The 21,827-nt window shown below is 42.7% G+C and overlaps 1 protein-coding gene across 1 annotated transcript; it reads left to right on the plus strand.

Moving 5' to 3' along the window:
• The first annotated feature begins 3,414 nt into the window (after positions 1-3,414).
• On the plus strand, positions 3,415-21,762 carry ARHGDIB (Rho GDP dissociation inhibitor beta). Its single transcript, XM_028533418.2, has 6 exons — positions 3,415-3,564; positions 12,200-12,383; positions 13,049-13,132; positions 15,126-15,202; positions 18,342-18,405; positions 21,078-21,762. The coding sequence occupies exons 2-6, from the start codon at positions 12,206-12,208 to the stop codon at positions 21,275-21,277; spliced, it is 603 nt and encodes a 200-aa protein (XP_028389219.1). The 5' UTR covers positions 3,415-3,564; positions 12,200-12,205; the 3' UTR covers positions 21,278-21,762.
• Positions 21,763-21,827: the final 65 nt, after the last annotated feature.

Consider the following 21,827-nt stretch of genomic DNA (forward strand, 5'->3'; position numbering starts at 1 on the left):
GAGCAAGAAATTGGATATGTATTTGGAAAAATAATGAAAGAACATTCCCCTACTTTGGCGAATGAAGTAGACATGCAAATCCAGGAAGCTTAGAGAATCCCAACCAAGTTGGACCCAAAGAAGACCACACCAAAACACAGCATAATTAAAATGCCAAAGATTAAATATAAAGAGAGAATCTTAAAAGCAGCAAGAGAAAAATGGAGAGTTACCTACAAAGGAGTTCCCATAAGACTGTCAGCTGATTTCTCAACAGAAACCTTGCAGGCAAGAAGGGGCTGGAAAGAAGCATTCAAAGGGATAGAAAAACAAGGACATACAACCTAGATTATCCATCAAAGCTATCATTTAGGATGGAAGGGCAGATGAAATGCTTTCCAGAAAAGGTAAAGCTAAAGGAGTTCATCATCACCAAGCCATTATTTCATAAAATGTTAAAGGGGCTTATTTAAGAAAAAGAAGATCAAAACTATGAAATTAAAATGACAACAAACAACTATCAACTCACAATCCATGGGCATAAGCTAAGGGCTGGGGGGAGACTGCTGGAAGTAAGGGCAGTACTGGGCAGAGGTGGGCAAAGAGGAAAAATGGGATAACTGTAACAGCATAATCAATAAAATGTACTTTTTTAAAAGATTTTATTTATTTATTTTTAGAGAAGGAAGGGAGGGGGAGAGAGACAGAGAGAGAGAGAGAGAGAGACCAACGTGCGGTTGCTGGGGGTCATGGCCTGCAACCCAGGAATGTACCCTGGCTGGGAACCGAACCTGGGACACTTTGGTTCTCAGCCCGCGCTCAATCCACTGAGCTATGCCAGTCAGGGCAATAAAATGTACTTTTAAAAAGTAAAACAAAAACTTTTCCTCTCAGTATGGATGGAACTGGAAAGCATTATGCTAAGCAAAATAAGCCAGGCAGTGAAAGACAAATACCATATGATCTCATCTTTAACAGGAACCTAAACAACAAGACAAACAAACAAGCAAAATATAAGCAAAGACACTGAAATAGAAAGCAGGCTGACAATCACCAGAGCAGAGAGGGAAGGGAATTTCAGGGGAAAAGTGGGAAGGGTTTACAGGAACAAGTATAAAGGACACATGGACAAAAACTAGGCAGGGTGGAAATGGGAGGGAGGTGGGGAAAACTGGGGGGTGGGCTGAGATGGGAGTAAAAGACAGTAAACTGTACTTGAACAACGATTAAAAAAAAACTTTCCCTCTCTAAAAAACTCTGATAAGAGAATGAAAAGACAAGTTACATACTAGAATAAAATGTTCATAAATCACATATCAAATAAGGGATTTGTACTTAAAAATGAGCTTTTATGACAAGGTTTATGAAGTCTTGAATAAGGTAGTTTACTATGTCATATATATGAAAGTATAGTGTCAGTAACCCCTGCAAACACATGACTATACTTCTTCTTCCCCAGAGCAACAGTACCATCAGAGGAGAAAGATGGAGGGGGAGGGGAAGAAGAAAGAATGTAGGCATTTCTGTCTAATTTAGACAGATATACTTCCAAAGAATTTTACTCAAACTCTTGCACAATTCAGTCAAGTTACTCCATAGAACACAAGGCATGTAAGACACAGCCTTTTCCTCATGTATTTTATATTTTGGTGGAGATATCAGTCTAATAATAACCACTTAATAATACAAGCCAGTGTTTACTAATGTACTAAAGTATGTTATATAAACAATGCATACTCAAGGAGTTCAGAAAAAAAGCCCACTGGAATCAGTGGAAGAAAGCTTCAAAGGAAGAAGTGAGGTTTGAGATGTGTGCAAGTTGGTTGTGAGTACTTAGATAAAACAACACTTCTTTTTGATTCATTATTTCTGTTTTTTTAAAAATTAGATTTGTTAAGGTGACATTGGTTAATGAGATTACATAAATTTGAACTGTACAATATTATAATATATCATCTGATTATTGCTCTGTGTACTCATCACCCAAACTTTAGTCACTTTATCAACATGTGTTTGACCCCCTTTACCCTCTTCAGTCTCCTCCCAGCCCTCTTCCCCTCTGGTAACCACGACCCTGTCATCCATGTCAATGAGGTTTTTTGTTTGCTTTGTTCATTCATTTGTTGCTTTCTGGAGAACAGCTCTTTTCTAGTCATGCTAACACTAGCTTTGCAGTAATGAGGACCAAACTGTGATGAGGAAATCATGAAATAATAATGATGGTGATGATTTTCTTAGCCTGGACCATTTACTGGGACTTACGCTGAGGTCAGAACTCTGGTAGATGCTTTCTCGTACATTACTTCCAACCCTGTAATTCAACCTTTATAGTTCAATCTGTATTTGGTTTTCAGTGCTTTTACTAATTTCACTTACATACCGTTTTCCTCTTCATATTTTTATAGAATAACTTCTGTCCTCCCACCGCATGACCACCATCTCCTTGACTGTTTTGGTTCCATTGGCTACGGAGGAGATCTATGTAGTGGCATCAATTTACAAAACGAAGTGAACAAAGTGCAGTCCATGTAAATGACAGCAAAATAAGGGTCAGTCTCTTCGCATATATGTGCTTGATTAGTTAGCTCTAAACATGCTGAAACAATGTAAGCACTGAATATTGAGATATTACCATGAATTAGAATTTATTAATGACAGCAGCTACAAAAATGTGTGGAGAAAATAAATGTGCCTCGGGTGCTTAAAAACTGTTTTTTCCTTCAAATGGTTTAAATATGTTCTCTGCGACTTGTTCCCATTTAAATTAGTTCACAACCCATTTCCTCAAATATGGTACAAAGTGAATTTCCATACTTGTAAAATTCTCACAAGTTCTGAGTTAGAAAAGTATGACTTAATGAAGTGTTACTTTATTTTGTAAGCTGCACTCTTAGGTTTAATCAAGAGCTATCCTTTGGCTTCTTTTTATTTAGAAGAAAAAATAGTGAAAACTACAACAAATAACAGTTGGTTGTTTGTACTGAGATACAAAGCTACATCTTGAAATCATGACCAACAAAACTCAAAAAATCTGTTTGAGGACACATTTTAAAATGTAGGGCCAAATATATGCAGTTAACATTTATAATTTCTTAGCACCCTACATTTGCTGCCAGCAAACTTTCACCATCTCTGGCAGATGAAGAAGCTGGCAGAGACCCCATAGGAACAGAAGTTAGTGGTATAAAGTAAAGCCTGTGGGAATTTGTTGCTCCTGGTTTTAGACTAGGTGTCTCAGAAAGCTCGTGCACTGAAATGGCTTGATTTTTAGACGTATTACACAATTATGCATCGCACCCACGGCTGCAGGCTCCACTCCCCTGCATGAACATTTATGCATACCCATGTTCACATGAGCAGTCATGCTCTCACATATGCCATTAATTGACAAAAATGCTGCTCAGAGCTAGCTGATCGAGAGATACGCAGTACAGAACAGGATTTGAGACAGCCCAGGGTTTCCTCTTCTAGTGGGTTTAAAACATTTTTTTTTGTCATTAACTTCCTTCCTGTTTTAACTGCCAGCACTCAGAAGTCCGAGTTGAGAGAGAGAGGCACCCCAGGCAGAGACGTGAACCACTGAATGTAAGTTGAAATCCGTGGGGTGGGGAAGGCTGCAGGTGGGCACAGAAAAATGCATAGGAAATCTGTAAATTAGGCTACAGCCCTTTACAGTTTTATTGTTTGTTTAGAGGGGCAGTTCCTCTTTAAAACGAACTTCATGATAAGAAAATACTAAGGAGACCAAGGAACAGTCCTGCACAGAAAGGGAAGTCATAGCAGGGGATGGTGGCAATAACTCAGGGGAGACAGCTCAGCTCAGTGAGCAAGGAGAAGCAGCCTGCAGCCCAGGAGAGAAAATCCCGAACGTCCTGGAGAAGGGCTGTGAACACAACGACTGGGGAGTGGCAGGGTGCGGGGGCTTTCCTACCAGGTGGGAGCAGGCATCTTGCCAGGCTCGGGAGCAAAACTGTGTAGATCCAAACTGATACAGAACTTGTCAGAGGATGGTGGGGTGGTGCTGGGGTGGAGATGTGTGGTTTCCTGTTTTTAAGTAGACTTAAAGAGACTGATTGCAAAGGGAAAAGAAAAAGGTTCAAAGCTGTCAAACATTAAATGGTCTTCCACTGAAGAGCTGTCTGACCATATAAGAGAAATGCATAAGGAAAGCCTCCCTTAGGGTACAGTGGGATTTAACTATCAGTGGGCAAGGGCGGTAGATGGCATGTATGGTTATTTACTCAGCAGTCATACACAGATAGAATTTCCACCACTAAAAAAACCCCAAGTTAAATTCCTGCAGTGGGATGGGCAGAAAGATAAGTGCTGCTGTTGCGAAAGAATAGGTCTCTACATGTGAGCGAACCAGAAGCAAAGACGGAAGTCACTGAATAGTTTAAGAGATAGATTCTAGAAAAATGGACCCGGCTAGGACACCTGCTTCGTGGGCCTTCCAAATATCGAGGTCTGAGTTTGGCCTCCATTGGCAGTGCTTTAGGCATGACCTGAAATTCTCCTTTTTGAGGCTGTCCTGGTCGGCATATTTTATGGAGTTAACATAGTCTGTAATTAAACTCTAGATGTAGGGTCACTTGTGGGGTGAGTCTGATAAAACCCTGAGCTGGTCTCTGTTCAAGGTGAGGGAAGGCGGACAGCTCGCCCTTGGGGGTTCCTGTAGTCACCCCTTCACAGAGAGACCACGAGCTGCTGAAATCGGGGTTAGCATGCTGGATTCGCACTGCAGGGATGACTGAGCAAGGGAAATCAAGGAATCTGTATTGGCCCTAGTGAGTCCGGGCACCGGCAGGTCTCATTCATGTTTGCCATTGCTTTGCTTTCGTTAAATTTACAAGAGATTTCCCCTCCCAATTTAGATATGACACAAGCATAGTAGCAAGATCATCTAACCGTTTGGGGGGACGGGTGAAATTCTAAGTCTCCCTCTGAGCTACACAGACCCAGCACACGTGGAACAACTATGTCACAGCCAAAGAGAAACCAGCTGGCATTGTCCAGGCACTGAAACTTGGTTGTTCCTTATGTGGGAGAGCGTGAGTTTGTCCCTGAGTGGGTATGCTGTGAGCAACATCAAGGTTCTGCTTTCAGTGGAAACTCAGACCGGCAAAGTCAATGCGACAGAGGAATGAGGGCCTGGGCCAGTGTACAGGAGCACAGTAAATTACAAACTTCAGCTAGCGGGGAGAGAGAAGCCCCCGAGGAGGAAACAAATAGGCACCTTGAGGAAGAGAGCCCGCATATGTGAAGTACCCTCAATGTGTTAGGCCTGGAATGAGAAACTTTTAAATTTGAATCCTGAGAGGACACAGGAAGGACAGTGAGCCTCAGCAGTGTTACGTGACTCCACTAATGTCACACACTGAGGGGGTTGCGGGGGGCGGGGGAGGGGGTGGGCCGCTACAGTGCCTCAGAAGGACGTTTTAGGAAATGTCCCATGGGAGAAATTTTCTTTAATACCACAATCTGAGCATCCTGTTCCTGGGTCAGTCCACAGTGGCAAACTCTGAGATGGGTCTCATGTTGCCCCTAAAACTTCAACGTTTATTCATTCAATAAGCACTCAGTTGCTCTGGGCTGTGTTACACTCTGCTCTCCACAGTCAAAGCTGGCAAAATTGACTAGGGTTTTCTTAGAGGGACTGATACTCTGAGCACAAGTGGTCATTAAAAAATATCTTTACTTCTGTCTAATTTTTCATGCTTCATTTAAAACTGTAGTGAGTTACTATAGTATAGTCTTTTGCCTCATAATGACTTCCTTAATGCAGTTTTCTTTAAGGAGTACTTAAAGTAAATATTTTCAAAAATGCCCAGCACAGTGACTTCACAGGCTAGATACCCAGAAAAGTTTAAAGGGAGTGAAATTCCCCCTCCTTTAGCATATGAATCTGGGTCAGAAGGGTATATTACTACAAATGCACAGGCAAGAAATAATGTGTAGTTTCTCTCACCAAAGGAAATGTCAAACAAAGAATTCTGCTTCTAGTAATTTGTACCCTTCTCAGGATTTATTATAATGTTTACTGCACCTGACCAGGCACTGTCCCCTCAGGTGCTGGGTTGGTTCCTTTCATGCAGCTGTGCAGTTCTGAGAGTTCTTCACGGGGTGAAGTGGTAGAGAGCAGCCCTGAGGACCCCAGGATACACCAGTTCCTCCATGTCACTAGGGAACACTGAAACACCAGGGAAGACTCCAAAACCCAGACAGCTCTGGTGGCCCAAACGACCAATTTTGATGCCCCAAATAAGCCAAATCACCAAGCAGGCAGCGAAGCAGACCCAAATCCTTGACTGGCTCTGAAATGTCGGCAGTCCTCCAGAGATGGCTGGACTCTCCATCTCCATGGCCGCTCTAGAGCTGCAGCCCCAGACGTGGGCAGAGTATGACTGAATCTATGGAGTGGAGGTGGCGGGGTGGCTGGCCAGTGCTGCAGCTTACGGCCATAAGTACTTCTCTGATGGAAATCCCCCCCTTCTGGTACTTCCACATTTCTCTCTCCCCTCCCTCCCTCTTCTCTACCTCCTCTGTCTAATATTCATGACCTGTGCTTCTAGATGCATGATTGGGCAATTTGAGGACATGAGTCAAGTCTTTACAGGTTTTGCTCCAGACTCAGAGGGAATTCTCTCCCTTAGCTGTGCCTTTCTCATCATTCACAGAGTGACCTCTGGCTTCAATTATAACAGGGAGCAATAAATAGAATCTAAAATTAAATTGTCCATGTGGAAATTTTTTAGAGAAACAGAATAGTGACAGTCTCATTTTAAGGTTGATTCAGTTCATAAACAATCTCTGCAATTCCCAGAAGTTCTTGTGAAGAGACAAAGTGCTCCCCAAAGAAACAGAATCTATTTTAAGGAGGAAGGAGTGGATATTGTCAACACTGCAGATCGAAGGGAATGTGTTTGGAGCCTGGGCAGGCAGTTACCTCGCTTCGCCGAAGCTGTGCGACAGAACAGACAGCATTGCAGGGAAGGGAGGAGAGGAAGGGACAGTTACTGAACATCTACTATTAGTCAGTACACTCCTACAGCTTTTCATACGTTTTCTCCAGCTCTTCAACCTCCTACAGAAAGATTGCCATCCCCACTTTACTGATGGTAAAACTTGGGCTCGGTGAGGTTAATAACTTGTGTTACGTCCTGTAATAAGTCAAGTCCTGCAAACCACGTTTTGAGTCTCCGACCCATCAGACTCAAAGTCCACGCTCCAGTAGGCATGAAGCTCACCTTTCTCTGAATTAACCAGGGAATTCGTTTCATATAAACTCAAGAGTTTCACCTTTTCTTGCCCTCAACTAATTTGGAACTGAGTTAATGAACCAGACAATGCAGTCTATCCTGAGATTAGTGTACGTCTGTAGGTGTGTATCACTGTCATTACCTTGGAAATTCCACTGAGTTTGCGAGCAAAAACATCAATTGTGCTGTGTCATACTCGTGCCATGAGTAACCAGCTGAATTCAATTTGGCATTCTCATTGAGCCAGAGAAGGCTGCGTCTCCACCTCCGCACATCTAATCCTTGTCATTCTTTCACTGAATAGCAGGCATGGGGCCGTGAAGTTTGCACTGTGGAAATTCATCAGTGAATGAGCACCCAGAGTGTAGAAAATAGAGATAACCGGAGCAGTAAGCACATGAATAAAAGCCACATGTGCTTTGGGACCTGACACAGTCCACATTGACCTCGTTGAATATGTCAGTGTTAACTTTCCATGTTGTTTTTCCTGTGTAAAGAACCAAAGTCACAAACAACATGCACCGAAACAAGCAAACAAAACAACCCGTTCTTTGTGAAAACAGTGGGCGAGCTGGAAGGTGAGAAAAGCCCAACCAGAATGTTCTGTGCTGATGGGCTAGGTGCTCCCCACCTCCACCTCCACTTCCTCTTTACAGTAGGGAGCTCTAGAACCACTGGATTAAGAAGAGGACTCACAGGTCTTCTAACACAATGGTTTCATTTTGCAGAGGATGAGCCTGGAGCTCAGAGAGGTTCAGAGGCTTGCGCAAGGTGACACAGGGGCAGAGTTGCACTGAAACCCTCTTTATGTGACACTTTCTTGCTTTACTAAAGCTATCCCTGCAGAGTGTTGCAAGGAAGCATTTACCTCTGCCTGCGCACCGCTGGGTGCATTCCCAAAGTGACTAACGTGCTTTATCATTTCATTATTACTTCTTAAAAGCACAACTGAAACACTGCAGCATAGTAGTCAAAAGTCAGACAACCTGCTCTCTGCCCCTTACACAGTAGGTCACCTGAAACTGTAGAAGAGTTTCCTGAGATGGAGTGAGGACCAAGAAAGGCAGTCTTCATCACAGCAGTTAGCCCTGTAATTATTATGATTATTATCAATAATAAAACCAGTTGTTCCTTAGATGATAAGATTAGAAAATGCCCTCTAGAATTTCCATAAAATTTCGGTTTTCACTTTAGCAAACACCCAAAAGAGAACTGACATTTGTGGCTAAATAGACACAAATATATAGTTTGGGAAATCATTGTCAAACTATATACATCATCTATATCTAGGACTTTAGGAGAATCTGGGGTTCCCCAGAGATAAATTGTGAAATTTGAACTGCAGCACCTTCGGGGGATTCACATAAATCTGAAATACTAAAATGGACATATAGTCTCTTATATGCACAGTAACAGAACTAAGGTAACTGAGTGTCATTTTAGCTGAACCTGTCTTCGAGTCAGAAGAAGCATGCAGGTAGAGGCCTTAGAGAAAGAGAGCACCCAGAGGAGGTCTGCTGTCGCTCCTCACCTCCCAGGGTGAGGAAAAGAAGAACTGCAGTGGTTGAAACATTCACTCGGGGGGTCACAGCTAGTTGGTACAAAGCCAGAACCAAAACCCGTGCATGGTGAGGCCTAATTCAGTGAAGAAATAGTCATCCAAAATTAAGTAGACTGACCACAGAACTCTTCTCCTACAGACCTCCTCCCTGGGGACCTTGGCTCCTCTGCCTGGTTTTGTGGTCACACTCCCTCAGAGGCAGCTGTCACCTGATGTCCCCTGTTTCTATATACCCAGCATTTCGGGTGCATAAACCTGACCCTTACCTTGAGGTGAAGTTGTGTCACTGACCTGGCCAGGCCTAGAGAGAAGGAAACTTTCTCAACTCTTGTTCCATGTTTCCAAAAGTCACAGTTTCAAAGTCATGTTCTTAATCTTGGACTCTAGTAAAGTCAATGAAGTGTTTCAGGGGTCCATGAACCCCCTGAACTGCTTGCACAGTTTCATGGGTGTATTTTCCTTTTATAAGGACCATGACTTTTATTATATGTTTATTAGAGACCTGTAATCTCCAAAAATCCATCACACCAGCTGGGCCTTTTCAGTATGACCAGATTGTTCACCCTCCAACACCTCCACTTTGGAGACTAACTTAAGCATCAGTATGTTCTGAAGCACAGTGTCTTGTAAACAGTAGGTGCTCACCAAATTTTTGTGACCCTAATTTTGCTTTAAAGGGGCTTTCCCTGAGAATTGTTTTTTTCAGTCCATTATGTGCCATAGGATGACAGTTTCATCTTTTTCCTAATCAGCTTACCAGAATGAGCTGGTGTTGGATTGTCTAGCCTCATACTTCCTCTTTCCTAAGCTACATAATGAGACCAAATTATTGTAATGTGGTCCTGAATGTCCTCCTTTTGACTGCAACAAGTTCATGTAGTAATCCCATATTGTCCTCTGCTCTTCGATGTCTTTAAATAAATTGGGGTCTCACTTTTACAGAGAAATTATTGTATTTGTTTACAATAAATCAAAGAAATATAGGTCTGATGTAAGTTTCATGTTTACTAATGAGAAGATCAAGATCTGGATGACAGATACATTGACTTGTCCATGATCATCACACTGTTAGGGGTTAGTGGATCCTGTCGTAGACCAGGTCCCTCTCTCTCTCTCTCTCTCTCTCTCTCTCTCTCTCTCTCTCTCTCTCTCTCATTCTCTCATTCTCTCTTCTCTCTCTCATTCTCTTATTCTCATTTCAGAACTGAGATTTGATGATGCAGAATTACAGTTCCCTCCAGGTTACCAAAATCACCTTGAGCAAATTCATGGCTCGGTGTGAAGTCTAATAGTCAAGACTTTAAGCAGATGACTTGTTAGAACCAAGCAATATATTTTCAGAAAGGCGTGTCCATGGGGGCTGAAATGCCCCATGTGTGGACAGCCTTCCTGAGGCTCCATCCTCTGGTTTGTTACGTGATTTCCACCCTGCGTATCTGGCCAGGCTCCTGAATGTCAGCAGAGAAGAACCTGTCACATCTGGTTGGTCTCTTCTGGGTTACTCTTCATCTGCCCGCTAGTGACTGTCCTTAAACTACCCATGATCTGCAACCTCCACCCACTGCCTCCTTCATTGTTTTTCCAACCAGTCCATTCACTTTCCCTAAGTGTTGTTTGGAATATGAGCTGAATCAGTCACTATGTTTATTGTGCTGTTTAGAACTCAGCTTTGAGTGGTTCTTCAGCTGAGGCAAGAGTTACCATGGAAACAGCCTAGAAGTTTCCTTCCTACACAGGAAGAGGACCTGGGCATTGCAAGGCTGTTTTCAGAGTTGACCCAGGCCCATCACGTTTGGCTTGTTATTTTGCTGGAAGAGATTCAATGAGCCAAAAGATACCATTTTCTTGTTCTTTTCTTTTTTCTGTTAAAATTACTTTTAGTTGACTTCCGAACTATTTTTCTTCCTGTTGTCAATGAGAGTGGCGTTGAAACTTCAAACCACAATTGATTTTGGACAGAGATAACTTCACTCTCAGGGCACTTTACAGAAGTTCAGAGTTACTCAGGATGAGATGTGATAGATTTTTGCCCTATAATTGTGCCACTCCGGAGCAACGAGGCCTCTACCCACAGGCAGAGGGAGTTACCCTCAGGGTAGAACTGATGGAAATCAAGGAATGATCTCCTTGCCCAAATACCTCCCTTGTTGCCCCAAATAGCTCAAGCCATGGGGCCTGTCATGGGACCTGAAATTCTTCAAGTAGAGATTTTTTTTCTTCTTTATTAGGACACTGCCTGTCATCTAGCTATGTGAACTTGGGCAATTCTCTTACTCTCTCAGTTTCAGTTTTCTCAATGATTAAATGATGAGCTGGAACATGTCACCCCTAAAGTTCCTTTCAGCTCTGAAAAGCTCTGACTATACATGCCTAAAGAGGAATAAATTTTAAACCTATTATTCTGTTATTAACCTTAAATGTGAATAGTTTTATTAGATCTCCCCTCAACTTTTAACACAAAATAAGTAAATGTAGATGATGGTGGAAAAGACAGATTTCAGGGCATGCTCGGGTGAGGTGTTAGAGTGCAAGGTCATTGGAAATCTGGGGAGAAGTGGGAGGTGCTAAAAGGGAAGTAGGTCCCAAAATGGGAGATCGTCGGAAGGTACAAAAGTTGTAATTACAATTTTGTCTAGAAAAATTTGGAGTCCTTTGCTATTTTGTATCATTTCAGAAAAACAGAAGTAAACATAAGAACCCAGTGCATCAATCAGTGAATGTTTATAAAATACCTCAAGTATTTTGAGTGTTATGGGAGATTCAAGAGAAACATAGGACCTAGTACCTGCCCTCAAGGAATTATTAGCTCTGTTGAGTGGCACCACTTAGACACCTCAGGCAGGTACCATGTGGGTCCTACAACTTCTCACGAGTTACATTTGAGGTATGGCAGGAGTTCAGAGGAAGAGTCAATTAATGGGAAGAAGCCAATTTTCTCTGGGAAGCACTCCACCTGTCTCTTGAAACCATCATATCTGGATTGTACATTCTCAGAGCTTTGATACTAGCAAGATTGGCTGGGTTTGGAGGACTGTGATAACTTCTATAACTATTTAAACTGGGGCTATTTGCTCATTAGCCAGGCCTGCCTGTGCTAAGTTGCTTCACTTGCGGCATATCATTCACAAATGAACTTTTTTTGTCAGTTTTATTCAGTGAACAGGTGGAACTCATTACTGTACAAAAAAAAATCAGGTGTGGCAGAGAAAAGACTGGAATGCATGATATTCTTATTTCATGAAATACAATGAGATGAAATTAGGAGAACATCTCTTGGAAAATCGCTGACAACTATGGAAGTCCATTAGGGCAAAGATAATGCCAACAGCACCCTTACAAACGTTGTTCATATCCACTGATTTTGGCTAATGGACTATCATCCTCTCTGTCTCCGAAATAGATCAAAATGACTGAAAAAGCCCCAGAACCACACGTGGAGGAGGAGGAGGATGAACTGGATGGGAAGCTCAATTATAAGCCTCCACCTCAGAAATCCTTACAAGAGCTGCAGGAGATGGACAAAGATGATGAAAGTCTAACTAAGTACAAGAAAACACTCCTGGGGGATGGTCCTGTGATAGCAGGTGTGTGTATGAGGATGGGGGTCAGGTAGAGGGTCCCAGATAAGCATGCATTTTGGCTACTCGGCAGCCGGGGCAAAGGAAAGAGTACCAAGAGCTTCCAGGGTTAAGTGAGTGGACCATGATGTATAGATGCTGAATACAGTTATGGACTGTATAATTACATTTTATTTGGAGGAAGGTGCAAGTCAGCACTGAAACAATGAAAAAATAATGCAAAGGAGGATTTAGAAAGAATTTCAGATTACCATGTAGAATTGTATTGTCTCCATTCTCTCATGTTTTTCTCTCCATCTTCTCTTTCTCCTTCACACTCCTTACCTAACCATTCATCACTTCCACATACACTAGGGCAGACCCAGACATGGCCCAAAGAAAGGTATCAGCAGTGCCCAGCTAGGACAGTACCTTGCCCACAGCCACTCAGGAAGTCTCTGATGTGTATAATTAAGATGGACCTACAAGGGCTGGAAGCAGATAATCACATCACTGTAACTTATAAGGCCATTGTGATGGAGCATGGTGAATTCACCATGTCACTTCTACTCCAGAGAGAGTTATCACCTTTCTTTTTATACTCTCTCTCTCTCTCTACTTGAAATGTGCATGCACACACACAGTACATACATGTCTCTTCCTTGGACTTACATTTTGTTTTGAATCCGCAGACCCCACAGCCCCCAATGTCGTTGTCACCCGCCTTACCCTGGTCTGTGAGACTGCCCCAGGACCAATCACCATGGACCTCACTGGTAAGTGGACACATCTGTGCTGTTGTGGGGACATCTAATGATGTCATTGGAGAAACTTGCTCTTTGTCCCCTCTCCCAGCAAAGTGACTCCCCGAGATGCGTGGGCTGCAACCCGTGCACACGTCACTGCTCTCGGGGTACAGAGTACTGACCATGCTTAGGGACAGCCAGTCTCTGTCTCTGACTGAAGAAGCTGCATGCATAGGTGCTGGATATATTTACTTGAATCAGGTTTACTTCAGATTTTTATCTGTACATGAGAGCAGAATTACTATCCATGTAAAAAGATGGAAATACTAAGAAGCATGACATATGCTTCCGGAACTGTAACGTTTACAACAATCTAAATGACAGAGAAAGTATTGATCTTATATCAGCTACAGAACTTACCTGAAGGCAAGAAGCAATCTAAGACCTCCTGAATAATGCCAGGAATTCCACTGTTAAATACATACTAACTTAAAGCTCTGATTTTTTTTTAAATAAGCAACTCCTCACCTCCTGAAAAAAATGCACAAATTGAGATGTTATTTTCTTCCACTTTACTGTGACAAGGGTCAAGTCCTTTCCTGAGACTTAGGTCTTGAGGAGAAAAGGAGACGCTGGGAAGGCAGGTATTACAGGGGACCGGGTGTAAAATGCGCACCCTATGGAAATAAGGGCCACAGTGCCAAGAGGTTGGGGGTTAAAGGCAGGCCTTTTGTGGAAAAAACAAATTACCTGACTGAAAAAGTGAACCTGCAGACCTAGCACAGCATGACTAGAACAGCAGGCTTAGTGAGCAGCAGGTAGTTCCCCTCTCACAAAACGCATCCACTCTTTACCTTATATGGGCTTTTCTGTCAGAGGGAGGAAATCAGAGGCTGAGAAGATGCTTCCTCTTCAACTGAAGTCGTTAGAGCAGACACACTGTATTCAACCACCCCCACGGCCTAGCGTCCCTCCAGGAGAGACCCATGCGCACTCTCTCCCACCAGGACTCAGTTCAGACCCTCCCCTTGCGAAACTGTGTAATGTTACCAGGTACAGCTGTCATTTTGTAACATGAGGTCTGGATTAGTGTAAGGAAACTTGTTCTTTTTCTAAGGGCTTGATGATATTGCAGGAAAAGCGTGGTCTCTGTCCCTTTTCCCAGCACCAGGAAACCCAAATTTGGTTTTCTCTCACAGAGAAGCTACAGAGCTGAATCCCAGATATATATATAGTCTGCTGGTTGCAGCCCCGAGCATCGAGCCTGTGCCCGGAGCAGACACTCGCTCCTGAATGTCAGATTGTACAGGGTCTCGCAGGGGGCAGAGCAGAGAATGCTTGTCCCTCTAACCAGGGAACGGAAAAGAAGGCAGGTCCCACTGTTACGGAGCCCAAAGCTTTTATAACTTCAGTGACATTCCTTAAGAAAAATAATATGAAATTGCACATGCAAAATTAAGGGCGAAAGTGAAAATTCATTTAGAATGATAAAAAGGAATCAAAACAAGTACATTTGTCAAAGCTACAAAATGCCATGAACAAGACCAAATCCACAGAAACAAACAGCTGGTGCTCCTATGTGGAATTTTTCCCGTATTTCTTCATTTGAGGCTCAGGGGCATATTCTTTCCCTCTCTGATCATCTTTCTGTTTGACCACATACATGTAACGCCATTTTCAATACAGTTAATAGAAAGACAGTTCAGACTTCCCTCTAGGGCGATTGATTAAAACTTGTGTTTATTACTGACAATTAAGAAAGACTTATTTTTTGTACATTAACTCATTACTGGTAACATTTTGTATGTTCGTAGGGTTGTTGTCAAACTAAATCACACCTCTTTTCTGTGTAGCTGTAAGATGTCAGGCACCTGAAGCCATCACTTCTAAAAGTTCTTAGAGGGGAGGGCCATGTGGACCACGTCTCTCTGATGGGCAGAAGGCTCTGGAGCTTAAACTTCATTCGTCAACTTTTGTATCTCTTTCTGAGAAGATTAAACTCTTTCTAAATTCACTTCTACAGGGGATCTTGAAGCCCTCAAAAAAGAAACTTTTGTGCTAAAGGAAGGTGTTGAATATAGAGTCAAAATTCACTTTAAAGTAAGTATCTTGCCCTATATGTTTTATAAAATTTAAATCCTTCCTATAATCAAAGGAAGAAAAAAAATCAAATTTCTTGCATTACCATGTTAGCGTACTTTTGGGTTTTTTTTTTTCTTTTTTCCCCTGGAGCTGGACTGTCTTCTCCCCAACTCTGGGCCCCACCTGTTGGGACACACCCTTGCCTTCTGCCTTGTCCCGACCAGGACCTCCTCCACTGGTTACTTAGGCCAGTGGGATGGCTGTGAACCCCTCCTACTCCCACTGACACGGCACACACTGCTTTGTATGGCTCCACTTGTGTCGTTGCTCTCCTACACAGCCTAAGCTCGTCGAGACCAGGAGAGATTTATATCCCTGCTTTCCAATAATTCACACAGAACTTGGTAAATGGTAAATATTTAGTGAGTACTTACTGAGAAATAGGTGAATGAACGAATGATTAGGAAAAGAAAACAGCACCAACAGAGCCTCTGCTCTAACTGCTCAGTAATTCTTACACAACGCCAAGGAGTGTGGTCCTTGGTAAATAACTGAAGATTACAATTTACTTTGTGGAGCAGGTGAATAGGTAAGCGCAAAGCTAAACAGGAGATAAATGGATGTATAATGAATAGGCACACATCCCAGTGAGCAGCCAAAATGAAAGAGAAAAATAACCTTGAATCTGAAAACAAACAGATGAGAAATTCATTGTCTGCCCTTACTTGCTTCTGTTTGCCATGGTTGCACTCTTCCCACTCAGTCGTGTCCTCCCCGGCCTGGGCTCCTCCGAGGAAAGCCCCACCCCTTCCTATTGACACACCAGGCCCTTCTTGCCCCTGGCGCAGAGTGGGATTCGGGGGCCAGGAACAATCACTCTCCACCACATACAAATATGCCTCAAAATAATTTCATTCTGAAAATATTTGTCGATGCCTGCTCTATAATAGGCACTGAGCTATGGTTCACTTCCTTGTTTCCTGTAGTACTATTTATTACGAACGCACCTGAGAGTTCGGTGAGACATTATATCCAAATATGCCTAGCAGAGGTCACACTGCAATCGGTTTGTAATCAGTAACGTTACCTTCCTGATGTGTCAATTTAGTAAGCCAGATTTTATCAAATGAAATGGTTTTTATCAAGTTAAATGAAACATGACAGGTAAATTTAATGTGAATGAGATGAGAAAGAAAGGCATGGAACAGGGGTTCCTGCTCCGGGTGAGGAGGCCGAGGAGGAACGTGGTGGTGTGGGTCCTCCTGGGCCAGGGTGACACAGTAAGGTGGCAGAGAAGGAGGGCCCAGAAAGGGGTTTCAAGTCCCATCTGCTGCAGAGGTTTGGCCTTGACTTTCACAGGAGAAAGATCATTTGTTCTCTAAGGGTAGCCCACATGAAGCTGAACCACTCTCACTCTGTGGCCTGTGCCAGCACAAAGCTACCGTTAGAAGAAACAGCAGTTCAAAACTGAAAATAATTGAAAAGCAATTTAACTCTACACTTGAAGAATGTCCAAGAAAGTTTGCATGTCTAACACCAGTGGCATATCCTCAATCCCTCTTTCTTTACCTTGCTTATTGGCTCTCAGGGTTCTTTTTCCCCCCAACACTTCACAAGGCTCTTTGACAGTCGAGCCTGAGATGGTTCTGTCAGCTTCTGCTTTTCTTTCGTCGATCTCCTAAGGAGACGTGGTGCCTCTGACTTCCACAGGTTCCACTTCCGTTCATGGCACCAAGGCCTCTTCCCCCTGGTGTGGGAGAGACAAAGAGGAAGGGTGATCAGGCAGAGGAAGAGAATGCTAAGAATATTCATACTTTTTTATCCATCTCAAACGCATTTATATTAAATGGACATTCTATGGAGTAGTAGGAAAACAGGAAACTCTTTGTTTTAAAGTCCTATCCCTACAGCACCATTATTCCTGTTGTTAGGTCTCATTCCCACCAGACCACACCTCCTACTAGGCCCAAAGGACCACCTTAGAGACTTCTAGAAAAATCCATTTATTTTCCTATTTTTATGAAGCGCTTGTGGGAGTCAGAGTAATTAGAAAGTTTGGGCTTTGTTTTATCACAATGTCTTCAATGTGTTTTTGTTTTGTCTGCTTTTGCTGGGTTTATACTACAGAGTTTACTGAGTGATGGGCTGGAACCTAAGCCGGCCGGATTCACTGCCGTGATACCTCATTACCAACAATGTAGCACTGACAGATTGCTTTAATTACTCTGTCCAAAACGAAAAGGGAGCCATAATTATTGTTCAGGAGAAATTATTAGAAGATTCTTAAATTCTTCATATTAGTGAACAATTAACCAAGCCTTCCAGCTAATGATGCAATGTCCACTTTAATTTGTTTGGATAAGCATGACCACTATATAAAATTAACGGACAACCCAGTTCAGTCCTAGGTAAAGTGACTAATGGAAAAACAGAGTGCTTGCACTGTCTCTATTTTCATTCTGCTTTAATGCATTTTCTTTGAAAGGCTTGGGAAAGTATCATGACCTCAGACAACGTCTGAAAATGACAGACATCCAACATACTTGCCAAACACAAGTGGCTTTTACTCATTATTTACACATCGGAGGATGTTTTCCTGTGACCCATCTCCTCAACCCTTGACCTCCAATTATACCTGCATTAGAGGCACAACCACCTTCTCTACCTGATTTTCCATTACGGCTTTTCTCCTTGTTGTTTGTCTGTCATATGCTAGGTGGGTCATTTCTCAGGCTGGGATTTTCAGATGTTTACATAACATTTCCCATCAGTGGTTTTGTAACCTGCCCTAAGACAAAGACAGCCTTCTGGCCGGTAGTATCAGGGAGGGGGAGATCAAGACCAGTCTCTGGACCATTGAGGATGGAGAAAGGTAATGAATAATATTGAGACAATGTTTTGATTAACCACCCCTCCCCAAACCCAAAATCACAGTATTCAATGATTAAAACCAGATTGGCAACAGGGAGCTTCGTAAATGCCTCTCTCCAATCTCTGCCATACCACCACACTAAATGATAATAGTAACCTTTATTCTAAACTAAATCTTGTCTTCTTATCCTCAGAGAAGACTCAGCTAGGTAGGATCAGAATGAATAATGAGGAAAAATGAAAGAGCCTCTTTAATCTGAATTGTTCGGATCCTTCCCACCCACAGGTGAACAGAGACATTGTGTCGGGCCTGAAATATGTCCAGCACACCTACCGGACTGGGGTGAAAGGTAAGGCACCTGCACCTCACACTGTCCCCCAATCTGCTTCTCACTAGTACTTATATTTCTGGTTATTATCAAGTTTTAGGCATAGACTCATTTCAGAATCTGATAAAAAGGCTGCAGACACTTGTCCTAGGAAAGGGCACACATACACTTCAGACCTAGAGCTTAATGGCAAGACCTAGACTCAGGAGACTTAGTTTAGACTGGGTCAGCCACTAACCTTAGGCATTCGGCTTCTGGAATTCAACTTTTTTACTCATAGAGGGGAAGAGCAACCAAGATAAGGCCGAATAAAATAAAGTACACAAAAGTATTCCTAAAAGGTAAGAGAGAGAGAGAGAGAGAGAGGGAGAGAGGAAGGAAGGAAGGAAGGAAGGAAGGAAGGAAGGAAGGAAGGAAGGAAGGAAGGAAGGAAGGAAAAAAGCAGTTCATAGATGTAAACCTGAGTGTCAGAGAAATCCCAGATAGGAACCTATTCCCTGGCATGTGTGTTTATTGGGAATGAGAGTCGGCAATGGGGGTGGTGGGTGGGGAGCAGTGCTTAATTTCCTAAACAAAGAAAAAGAAAAGCATCTTTCTGGAATTAAGAAAAGCTGTCTCATTGAAAAATAACATAACACGACTTAATTGGCAGTCTTACGTGCCTTGGGCACATGTCCTCGGCTCTCTCCCATTGCAGGGGCAGGGAGAAATGAAAAGTGAAAAGCCGATGGGTGCACCCTGACAATGCTCCTTACCTTAGGGGCTCCCCTCCCACAGAGGTGCGGAACAGTAATGCATCAGCTCCACCAAATCAAGAAACAAGGGAGAGGGGAGAAATCGTCTAATGAATTTGCATAGCCTAGAGAACCACTCAGTTACTCAGATCCCACAGATGGTTGTTGACCTGAAAGAACTTAATTGGTCTTTCGAATACCTAGTCTCGTGAAAAAAAATAGTGCAGTTTCCTATTTTCCTTCGAGCATAGAGACTATGTTGCCTCACTTAGCAGACAGGGCTATACTGTGACTGTAGTTGTTCCTTCAGAATTATTCACAACACTGAACAGCTAACAACACATTGCCTGCTGTCTACCTACCTGCCTATATTTATACTTTCTAACCCCTTACTTATTCTTAACATGTATCCCCGTTATTCATCTATTAATAATTTTGGCTGGCTATTTTCACCATTTGTCCCAATTCTTACTTTTTTAAAACTAAATTATTGATTTTCCCATTTAATTCAATTATTCCACCCATGAATTCTGTTCCTTTTGATCACCAGCTGTAACCTTATCTCCCCCAGTTGATGCATTTATAGGACAGTAGTCTGTAGATAAAAGATCCTTACAGTTTATTATATAAGAAAAAATGGAGGCCCCAAAATGTTATATGACCTAGGTAGTTGCAGAGCTGAGAAAAGAACTCAGGTCTCAATTGGTTTGAATGTTTTTTGTTTGAGATATAATTGACATATAACGTATTCATTTTAGATATATAACATAATGATTTGATGTGTATTGTAAAATGATTACCAAAATAATTTTACTTAACATCCATCACCATGCATAGTTACAATTTCTTTCTTGTGAAGAGATCTTTTAAGATCTATTCTCCTAGCAACTTTCAAATATACAATATATTATTAACTATAGATACCAAGATGTACATTACATCCCCAGGAGTTACATACCTTATAACTAGAATTTTATACCTTTTGAAAACCTGGCATTTTTTATGGTATAATCTGCTATATCTCCACAAAAACATTCTTCATCTCCATTGACTTAGGCCACTGAGACCATAATTTTTCTGATACACAGAATCAGCTGTGGTACTTTTCAAAAACACTGATTTGGGGGACCAACAGCAGGTTACTGAACCACAGTCTTTGGGGGCGGTTTAAAAGAAAATATAATACTAAAAGGCACTCAGATTTTTTTTTTTATTTCAATCATTGTTCAAGTACAGTTTTCTGCCCCCTACTCCCGTTCCAGCCCCTCCACCCAACCCTCCCCCCTTCCCCCCATTACCCCCCACCCTTAGTTTTTGTCCATGTGTCCTCCAAATTTGTTCCTGTAATCCCTACCCATTTCCCCCTGAAATTCCCTCTTCTCTCCCCTCTGGCCACTGTCAGACTATCCCCTATTTCAGTGTCTTTGGTTATATTTTGCTAGTTTTTTGTTTTGTTTTGTTTTGTTGTTTAGATTCCTGTTAAAGGTGATATCATGTGGTATTTGTCTTTCACTGCCTGGCTTGTTTCACTTAGCATAATGCTTTCCAGCTCCATCCATGCTGTTGCAAAGGGTATGAGCTCCTTCTTTCTTTCTGCTGTATAGAATTCCATTGTGTAAATGTACCATAGTTTTTTGATCCATTCATTTACTGATGGGCATCTAGGTTGCTTCCAGCACCTAGCTATTGTAAATTGTGCTGCTATGAACATCGGGGTGCAAAGGTTCTTTTGTATTGGTGTTTTAGTGTTCTTAGGATAGAGTCCCAGCAATAAAGGCACTCAGATTTTTTAAAAAATAAGAAAGAAAAAGGTGCCCCAGGAAATCTGATGGTTAGCCAGGCCTGGAAACCATCGCCCTTGGCTTTGATCACCGGGCGCTGTGCTCCAGGTCTCCAGTCTGCGGTGTTTGTTTTTCCTCTATCAGACTCTTACCCTGATGAACGTTTCTTTCTTCCCAGTGGATAAAGCCACGTTTATGGTCGGCAGCTACGGGCCTCGGCCAGAAGAGTATGAGTTCCTGACTCCGATCGAGGAGGCTCCCAAAGGCATGCTGGCCCGAGGCACCTACCACAACAAGTCCTTCTTCACCGACGATGACAAGCATGACCACCTCACCTGGGAGTGGAACCTGTCCATTAAGAAGGAGTGGACAGAATGAGCACATCTGCCCAACCCTGTCCCTGCCTGCCACCTGGAAGAACCGTCTCAGTCGTGTTCACCGCCCCATCCCTCCACCCCTATCACAGCTGGGCCCCTTCCCTAACACCCCTCACAGCCTCTTACCAATGCATCTTCTCCCAGACTCTCTCTCAGAGTCATCCCTAGCACTGGAGACTTAAAATCCTTCCCATTCTTTCTGATTCCCCTCACGACCAGACCTTTGGAGTGCTATTCCTCGATATGCAACCGTATAACACTGGTTCTCTTGCTCTCATTTGAGGAACTAGAGGCCAGGAAATGAGCAAATAACCACTAACCATCCTTTTGCCTGGTTCTCGTGTTCATTCCCAGCCCTGGAGTATGCTGTGGCTGCTGCCGGCTCAGTGACAGTCCCTAACCACATTCCCTGCCACTTGGGTTCTTCTTTCCTGGGAGACACTTTACCAGCACAAGGGAGTATGAATAAAACAATTTATGACCTCACTGAGACCCTCATTTTCTTGCTTTCTCATTTGAACAAATATGGTAACTGGATGGTTCACATCTGT

Source organism: Phyllostomus discolor, chromosome 2 (assembly GCF_004126475.2).
Source record: "Phyllostomus discolor isolate MPI-MPIP mPhyDis1 chromosome 2, mPhyDis1.pri.v3, whole genome shotgun sequence".
Taxonomy (NCBI): Eukaryota; Metazoa; Chordata; class Mammalia; order Chiroptera; family Phyllostomidae; genus Phyllostomus; species Phyllostomus discolor.

What these genes read in the sequence shown, in the direction of transcription:
- ARHGDIB (XM_028533418.2), top strand. Translation starts at nt 12,206, where the DNA reads ATGACTGAAAAAGCCCCAGAACCACACGTGGAGGAGGAGGAGGATGAA. An exon ending in GGATGGTCCTGTGATAGCAG is followed by an intron (nt 12,384 to 13,048) that starts GTGTGTGTATGA and finishes TTGAATCCGCAG; the next exon opens with ACCCCACAGCCCCCAATGTC. An exon ending in AATCACCATGGACCTCACTG is followed by an intron (nt 13,133 to 15,125) that starts GTAAGTGGACAC and finishes TCACTTCTACAG; the next exon opens with GGGATCTTGAAGCCCTCAAA.